Source organism: Etheostoma cragini, chromosome 5, assembly GCF_013103735.1.
Source record: "Etheostoma cragini isolate CJK2018 chromosome 5, CSU_Ecrag_1.0, whole genome shotgun sequence".
NCBI classification, from domain to species: domain Eukaryota; kingdom Metazoa; phylum Chordata; class Actinopteri; order Perciformes; family Percidae; genus Etheostoma; species Etheostoma cragini.
Window position 1 is genome coordinate 5,809,686 of NC_048411.1, and position 9,587 is coordinate 5,819,272.

The window sequence follows — 9,587 nt, forward strand, 5'->3', positions numbered from 1 at the left end:
TGTTTACAGCATATTACCCAAAAGACAACAAAAGTAATACAGTTAACTTGTGTCTTGTTAACATGTATGATCTACTAGCAAATAGAATAAGTTATCTACGGTTAGGCTGAGGCATCATGGCCCTACAGACTAACTAGCCTATTGTACTTAATAGAGACACAACAGGTTAATACAGTACAATTTGTGTCTAATAATGACATCACAATTGCCACATTGATAGGCAAAATAGGCAACTAATTAAAATGCGCTAATTTACACACAGTGACAAGGCGAATAAATTAATAAGAATTTTTTAATTAAAGATTTCACCACCAAACTTCCCCAGTTAATGACCTTCATCAAGAGTATTATATTGAAATATGCACATTCACTTGTTTGGTTCATTTAGAAGAAATCTACAAACCGATGGAGGGTAAGGTCTAAAACAAACGTTTTGTTGCCATTAAAGTAACTAAAGACATGGTAGGAAAACTGACCTCTAAATTGAAAACTGCACGACAAATTATCAAAAGAGCAGCAACAGCACTTTCCGTTTAGTGTGAGTATTTTTTGTTGATTTTGAAGTTTTCTTTATAAAAAGTAATTAAAATGATGTATTGCCATTTGTAAAATAAACAAATTCTTAGCAAAACTATGTCCCTCTCTTTGTTGCCGTCAGTTATTCTAATTATATACTTAGTTTCCTCGGCTGTTGCCTGCTCTTGTGATACAGTAAACTCATACTATAGACGACCATGGTCTTTCTGGGAATTATTTTTGTAGAAATCTGTTGAGAACTGAACAATTGCGTGAGTGTGAGGGAATTAAAACAAATTGATTTGGAACTCGTGACGTTTTGTTAATAGATGATTATTTAAAAATTGGTTGTTCTTCACTGCCCTCAAATGTTTGTGCATTGTCTTCCAGCCACGGACTGGTTAACTGTCACTTTCCCTTCCACCTTACTATCCATTCTTCAGCAATTATTTTCCTCATAGAGGTGGAGAGTGAGCAGTCGCTCTGAATGCTGGGTATGATGGGCACATCTGCACAAGATTGCAAGATATGGATTGGACAGGCAACAAAGATTATTCCCCAGGTGTGTTGCAAGAGAGGGCATACAGGGTGGTGTGAAAGAGAACACTTTATAGAACGCTGTATAGGTACGATTCATGCAATAAAGAAGTGACTTTCTTTTTGTTGTGATGGGACGTTGGTTCGTTCTGAATAACTGAATAGTGACACATTTTGTAATGCTATCTCTCTTGTTTTCTTAAGGTAATTGTGCAATGGCTTATAAGAGTGATACTGTTGAGATAAATGTTGTCAGCCTTCAAAGTTGATTGTGAGATGTGTGTGTTTCGGTTGCATTAATGCATTTGGATGTGAGATTAACTATTGTGCTGAGCTGCATGTTGGTAAAGAGGAAAAACATTGGAATGCAGGCGTATCGGTGGACTTTAATTAAAAGTGTCCTGTGAACACTCTTTAACTTTAACCTTTAATTAGAGAAGAAAAGTAGATTGATCAGCATCCTCTAACACATTGCTATAGAACTTTAAGAGTGGGAGAGGGGGGACCCCCCCAACCCCCACAGTTGCAATCACTGGAACATAACATATTAGAGCTGCAACTATTGAATAATTTTCATTGCTATAATCTCGCAATACTTCTATTGATTATTTTTTTCCATTCTATTAGTTGTTTGGTTTTTAAAATGCCAGAAAATGTCAATCAGTGTTTCCCAAAGCCCACGATCACATCCTCAAATGTCTTGCTTTGTCCACAGCTCAAGGAAATTTCCTTTATTATCATCATAGAAATGTGAATAAACTAGAAAATATTCAAATCTAATAAACTGGAGTCAGAATCTTTTTACTTTTCTTTTCATAAATAAAATGACTCAAACCAATTAATCTTTCCAGCTCTATGTACTATTCCTTTATTTTGCTTTGAATGATTTAGGAGAACATTGTAAAAACTTCTGATCAATTATGAATGGATAATGGTTAAATTGTGCACTTTTAAAGCATCTTACCTGTCCAGAGCGATGGCAGTCATTGAGTAGATGCTGGCGAAGACAGCCGCGATCGGAAAGAAGTTGTGGAAGCGGCAGTAGACCAGTCCGAAGTACCACTCGTTGTGCGCGGCGTATGCGAAGTTGATCACGGTGTTGAAGGCGGACATGGAGGCTTCGGCGAACGCCAGGTTCAGCAGGAAATAGTTGGTGACGGTCCTCATGCGTTTATGCGCCAAAATAATCCAGATCACCGTCAGGTTGCCTACCAAGGACACGATCACTATACAGCTGTACGCAATGGCCCAGAGTACAATTCTCCAGACTGGCTGCACAAACTGGTTCCAGTCCACGGTCCCGTTGTTGGTGTCATTGGAGCCGCTGGTCCAATTTGACGCATCAGTGAAATTGAACAAAGCATCCATTTTGCTGTATAAGACCAAACGTGACACGTAAACTAGCGAGCATAAACCTAAGTCACTGCATGACAACGGTAAAGATCCTAGAACCAAATGTAAAGTGAACAATGAAGAGTTTCAGAACAGCTTGACCGCCGCACGCGCTGCTAAGTCGGCTGTTCACTTAAAGACTCCGCTGTCTTGAAGAGAATTCAGGTGGACTTTACAATAACAGTCTATCAATAAGCCTGTACTCTAACATTTACGCCGTGCGTAAAAACGAAAACGCGCCTTTGACGCGCAAAACAAGTCTGTTCCTCTCACTGGTCCCACATATCTGAGCTCTGAGCGCCGTCCTCTCTCCCTCAGCCTCTCCCAGCTCTCTGCTCAAACCCAGCAGCTGCACGCCGGCTTATGTAGCGAGCCGCTGCGCACCCGTCCAATAGGCTGGCTCTGTAATTGTGATTGCAAGTTATTTATTCCATCCGACTCACACGACGCGGGGAAGCCAAAAGGATTATCATGCCTAAATATGCCTTTTATATGATTAAAATTTGTCATAATTTCTTTGGAGGCAATGACAAACAGCACACTAGCAGAACACTGGCTACTACATTAATACTATTATTATTATTGTTATAATACACAAGTTGTGATAATAATGGTCGTAGTTGTGTAGCAGCAGATGACATTCATCTTGAAGATAATCATACATCTTAATTTGTCTGAAAGAGGATTAGGGCCAATATAGTCCACACCCCCAAAAGGATTGCTCCCCCCAACCAGTAGAAATTCTACCGGATGACACACTTTTCCGCGTGATGTCGGTATCCTTACGCTTTCTTTGTTTTTGAGTTTTAAACTGCTACTCCTCAGATCTCTGCAGGGTAAATCCAGACAGCTAACTCGATTATCTGTTTTTCTTTCTATCATCACGTTTTTCTCCCATCCCAGAATCCTGTGTGGACTTGCCGGACCCTCATGCGCAGCGTTGTGGAGGAAGGTCTAGCAAAGCAAGACTAGGGCCAATGTGAAAGATTGTATTCTGAATTCAGTGAGTTTAAAGTTAGAATTGTGAGATAAAAATCAGAATTTTGAGAATAAAGTCAAGATTCAGACTGAGATTAAAGAGTTTGGAGTTTATTCTCAAAATGTTCAGAGTTTAAACTCAGAATTCTGACTTTATGCTTACAATTCTGACTTTAAACTCAGAACTGAAATACATTTTTCACAATGACCCTAATTCTATTCCATAGTTTTGTAATGCATTGAGGTGTTGTCTTAGTGTCCCTGTCCTCCCACTCACTGCCCCCCCTTGTGGACTCTGGGTCTGGATTATTTGGAGATCAGCTACTTTAAACTGTGTGAACATCAGACAGAGTTCAACTTGGAGAACAGAACATGCTTCAGAAGGCTTCTTTACACATTTCAATAATAATGACTTGACTTGTGAGAATAAAAGAAAGAAACATAATGTAAAGACACTTTAATAGAATATTATACATATTTTCTGATCCACTTGAACAGATATTCTTCATAAGGGAGGGCATTCCGGAATATTTTCTTCAGCACCAGCACTCTGTTATTGTTTACAATACCAAGCTTTATATATTCAACATGATTTTTATGTCTGCAATTGCAGGAGTATACCCAAAAGAGCAATGTGAGAGGATGATTGAGCTCATTGAGGGTTACTTCCAGGCTTGCTACTGGACTCTTGACGGCAGTGAAAGACTGAAGAGTGAATTGTTCCATGAAGCTCGACTTACAGCCCTTCTCTGTGTGATTTCGGAGTAAAAGAAGCTGTTATAGCGACAGGTTTTGTTACTGTGAATCTGAGAGATGTGATTGATGTTTTGGTATAATTTCGCTCTGGGGTCTAAGCCATTTCTTTTCCAATATTTGGTTCCCCTGGTCTCCATGTGTGATAATGTTTGAAAATTCACCCCTGTTCTGTTCATCAAGTTATAGACTTTTCTTTCAGGAGAAGCTGGGTTATCAGGATCTGTAAATGCTGCAGGGATGTCACATGATTGAATCATTATATGACCCTTGGAGTTCTTCTGAACAAATTTGGCAAATTTACTGAAACAAACTTAATTGTCAAAACTGTAAGTACAATCCTCATGTGGTACATTCAGCCCATTACTCAATGTATCCTGCAAAAGGTGATGACTCAATCAAAAATAATGAACTCCTGTTTCAATGTAAATAAATCCAGCAATAAATAAATCTGTGTTATCAAAACTACGTGTCTAAATGTGAGTTTAGAGACCCAAAGGCAGAGACGGAAAGCAGTGGAGTAGTTTTGATGATTTAATAACACAAAGATATGCAAAAAAAAAAGGAGTCTTGGAAATGGCAGGCAAAGAGGTTATCTAAAATAAGTCCAAGACAAAAACAGAAAAGAACTGGAATACTATGACAAACCTGGGGCCTGTTGCTCGAGACTAGAATAAAGATATCTAGGATAAATGAAAAAGCGCAGCTTGACTTAGTGTGATCCGCTCATCGCCGCTTAATCGGTTGCACATTTGCCGAGCCAGGATGAGAAGGTGAAGCTATGTCGAGCCAGGTGTAGATAGCTGGGATAAGTGCACGTTCATGGCTTTTTCAAGTTAGATCATGGTATCGATCACAGATTTACTGATGCAGAATTGAAAAGACGCGTGCGCCATATGTTTCACTCAATGAGCAGCAGCTTCTAATGGAAAGTAACGAGGAGGTGAAGAATATGCAAAAAGGGAAATACGGCTCTTATCAAACAGAGAAAAAAAGCCCAACAGACTATAGCGGACCGACTGAATGCATAAGGATGTAAAAATATCTATGAAGCCTACTAGTCACTCCACTTTCTTTTTTTTCTTTTTTTACAAAGTTGTAGGCTACACTGTGTTTTGATTGCTTTAAATTTACTAGTTTCATGTTTCTGTTTTTATGTTATAAATGTGCTGGTTTTACCGTGAAGTGTCGTTGACTAGCATACCATGTTAAGCACGAACATATTTTACAACCATATGCACAAATCACCATAAGCTATGTCTAATTCTAAATATCTTTGCACAACCAAATGTTCATACAGATCAGAATGGGAAAAAAAAAACTAGAAAAAGAATTAAGTGACTTCAATACACGCTGTGAGCATATATGTACTGTATGTCAGTATATTCTGACAAGTAACAGCATCAAAATAGAAAGATTAAGAAGCAGTGTGGTGTTGCCGGTGTGATGAATGTAAACTACACTATATATGTATATAGGCCACATTACTGGTCCAGTGATGTGAGACTTATTGATAAGGTTATGAAACCAAAGTAAGCTCTAATAAAAAAAAAAAAAACATTAGTTCGACATATTACAGAGTAACACAAACCGTCCTTTTATTAGAGGACCAGCAACAAGAAAATGAATCGTGAATGTATTGGTCTCTGACCAGACAGCCATTAATATCATATCTGGGAATATCGCTGAATTTTCCCACTTAATATCCGCAGCGTCCTGTATAAACCTGAAGCTGAGACCACAGACACCGCGCTGTTTATCTCTACTTCTACAGACAGAGTGCACACTGATGCAATGCACAGCGGCCACCGGGCAACGACCACACGCCAGGCAGCCTCGACACACTACCGTCCCACCGGGAAAAGTCCCGACTCTCGCCACTCCGCATCTGGGTGCCAGTGCAACCATTTCTAACCATCTAAAAGACTTCTATAGGGTTTAAATCAAACTCGCGACAACAATGGTGACAAGTAATGCATGTTAATAAAAATTAAGCAGAACACATTCAGAAGACAACGGAAGAACTGTTTAACACGTTTATTTCGGATCAGCGAGGCAGCTGATTTAACACATGAGGCTCCAGGATTAATCTTAGCCTGGCATTTAGCCTGCTCTGGACCAGGCTAGCCGCAAAGAATAAATCACCATGGTTACTTGGCTGGGTTAAATTCAATCTGGTTTCGTGCAACCGAGTCAAAGCTAAATTCATCCAGGATAACTTGAATATCCCGGCTTAATCCCTTATCCTAGTTTCGTGCAACAGGACCCTGGTTTCGTGCAACAGGCCCCAGGAACACAGCAATACAAAACAGGAGTAAAAATACACACGATGGTCTAACACAGGACAAGGGGAACACCAAGACAAAATACAGAGGGTAACGAGGAAACAGGAGGCAGGTGAGACAAGGGCTGGGAAACAGGTGGAAAACATCAGGTAATCACAAGTCAATCAATTTGTTCTTGGCATGACGCATTCATGTGAACTGACCTAAGGTTCATGTAAACAGTCTTATAGCTTGACAACGTTTAATAAAGAAAAAAAAAACTAATCGGAAATTGAATCTCCCAGAACTTTATTGAAATCACACAGAGAACAACAATATGTAAGACTGACAAGTTGTTATCTTAAGTTGAGTTTCCCAAACAAAAACAACCTGTTTTAAAATATATTTAATCTTTTCCCAGTGACTTTTCAGCATGTGCCGTCTTAAGCCCACGGTCAGCAGACCAATCCACCACATGTCAGGAAGGCTGCTGCTGCTGCTGCTTCTTTCACAATAAATGGGTTTCTCACCCAGTTAAGTTTCGCTGACTTTGATTCAATACCCTGGTACTGGTTGAAATCGATGTTGAGTTTGGACAGATGTGCTTTAACAATTTTCAGCACTGCACTTCTGTCAACATCTGTGGTGGCAAAACAGACGCCAAGCAGTGGGAAATAGCTCACATCTCGATCCTGGCATTTCTTCTCCCATAATTTGACCGTCCTTAGGAATCACTTCACTTCCCTTTATCAACCATGTTAAGGATATGTGTGTTGGGGTTTACCTTTGTCACACGCCTGAGCATGGGCGTAAATCTGATCTAACAGTTGGTGGGGGGGACAATAAACATAACATTTCTGAAGAGCAATTTTTGAAGGGGACACATATAATACAGCCACAATCATAAATTGTAGAAAATATGGAAAGCCTTAATAAATTAACTAATAAATAATTATCCTTCTTTTCAGTGTCTCTCTTGATTCAATTAGAAAGCTGACTAAATAGACCAGAATGTTTTCTTTAAAAACTTTTTTAGTGAAAAAACAGTTAAACAACAAAATAAAACTCCATAATTTCCACATAAAAAGAGTAGGAAGAAGTTAAACAATTTACTCCTACCCCTCTGAACCCTTTTTTGCCATTTTAAATGAATTGGCTACAAAATAATAAGTCTACAGATATAAAAAATCTGCAATCAATGAAAATATGTATTCAAAAGTTCTATTCACATATGCAACAATATTAATACACATGCTACAAATGATTCAACATAAGCCCAGGTTATCTTTTCGAAATGGAATATGTTTGGACATTCCCTTAATTAATTATTTAGTTTATTCCACAATGTATTATAATAAACAGAAACTTTTCCTTGTAGTTTGAAAACTGGGAGTCTTAAAATTTGACTTTCCCCTTAAGCAGTAGCCCCCCCCCCCCCCCCTTTCAGAAAATCTTTTCTGTATATTGCCAGGCAATAAATAGTTTCTCGCCTTGAACATCATTACTGTTGTTTGAAATTTGACTAGATCAAGTCATTTTAATGCTTTTAACTGTGGAAATAATGAATTGGTGTATTCCAAATATCCAGTGTTATGAATTAATCATGTTGCTCTTTTTGAAGTTTTATTAATGATTTCAATGAATTTGGATGTGTTTCCCTCAACCTCTGTTTGATGAGTGATATGTAATCTAGAATGTGCTTTGCTTTAGCTAAGACTGAAATACTTCTAGACAGTTTTGTTGGATTTATTTTATGTGAGATTTTCAGCACATCTATAATTACTCCCAGGAATTTCATTTCATATACTATTTTTAAGTTTACAATCAAGCCGCAAAAATTCCTTTAACATGATGACTTATTTTTTTTACAGAAACAAAATTACTTAGTACACCTGACCGTCCCTGGTCTCCCTGTTCGTTACCTGAGACTCTACACCTGACTGTCCCTGGTCTCCCTGTTCGTTACCTGAGACTCTACACCTGACTGTTACTGGTCTCACTGTTCCTTACCTGAGACTCTACACCTGACTGTCCCTGGTCTCCCTGTTCCTTACCTGAGACTCTACACCTGACTGTCACTGGTCTCCCTGTTCCTTACCTGAGACTCTACACCTGACTGTTCCTGGTCTCCCTGTTCCTTACCTGAGACTCTACATCTGACTGTCCCTGGTCTCCCTGGTCCTTATCTGAGTCTCTATACCTGTCTGTCCCTGGTCTCCCAGTTCCTTACCTGAGATTCTATACCTGAGTGTCCCTGGTCCCCCTGTTCCTTACCTGAGACTCTACATCTGACTGTCCCTGGTCTCCCTGGTCCTTATCTGAGTCTCTATACCCGTCTGTCCCTGGTCTCCCTGTTCCTTACCTGAGATTCTATACCTGAGTGTCCCTGGTCTCCCTGGTCCTTACCTGAGACTCTACACCTGACTGTCCCTGGTCTCCCTGTTCCTTACCTGAGACTCTACACCTAACTGTCCCTGATCTCCCTGGTCCTTACCTGAGACTCTACACCTGTGTGTACCTGGTCCTTACCTGAGACTCTACACCTCTCTGTTCCTGGTCTCCCTGGTCCTTACCTGAGACTCTACACCTGTCTGTCCCTTTTCCATCATATTGAGCAAAACACAACCTGTAGCTCTTCAACATGATCCTAATATCAGTTCACACACAATAACATCAGGTGTATTGCAGTGTTAACGTTAGTTGAAGCTAGTGGGTGCATTTCTGTCCAACAAGCTATTAAACAAGCTAGCTAACGTTACATTATATTACACTAATACAACAAACTTTGTTTTGTCATGACTAATTTGTTAATTACTCAGCATTATTTCTATTTGAGAAAAGAAACACTTCATCTGATGTGTAATGTGAATACAATTGCCATGAACCATCTACTTACATTACTACACCTAATACACCTACTGCATTCCTGTCACTACCCAATGTGAGTTGAGTGCAGATGGGTAACATACCCCAGGCAGTGGACCAAACCACTGTGACGCAAGGAAGGGGGGACTCAAAATGATTCTATACTTAAAAAGCATTTCTTTTGGGGTTGATGTTGTGTTACTACTAACACATTTATTTAAGTATGGATTATTATGTCATTTACAATACACAGCATGTTTTTTAATGATATTTCTGGGGGGG

At 39.3% G+C, this 9,587-nt stretch overlaps 1 protein-coding gene and 1 long non-coding RNA gene across 2 annotated transcripts in view; both read right to left on the bottom strand.

Annotated features, from left to right (window-relative positions):
- LOC117944982 (substance-P receptor-like) overlaps nt 1-2,765 on the bottom strand; it is a 24,373-nt gene extending 21,608 nt beyond the window's left edge. Inside the window, exon 1 of the mRNA XM_034872212.1 lies at nt 2,018-2,765. Within this exon, the coding sequence (XP_034728103.1) occupies nt 2,018-2,421 (404 nt within the window). The 5' untranslated portion in view covers nt 2,422-2,765. The remainder of the gene's footprint in view (nt 1-2,017) is intronic.
- Nucleotides 2,766-8,456: 5,691 nt separating this feature from the next.
- On the bottom strand, nt 8,457-9,039 carry LOC117944674. Its single transcript, XR_004656629.1, has 3 exons — nt 8,970-9,039; nt 8,847-8,879; nt 8,457-8,483 (listed from the first exon to the last, which is right to left on the bottom strand). It is a non-coding gene; the product is annotated as an uncharacterized LOC117944674 (long non-coding RNA).
- Nucleotides 9,040-9,587: the final 548 nt, after the last annotated feature.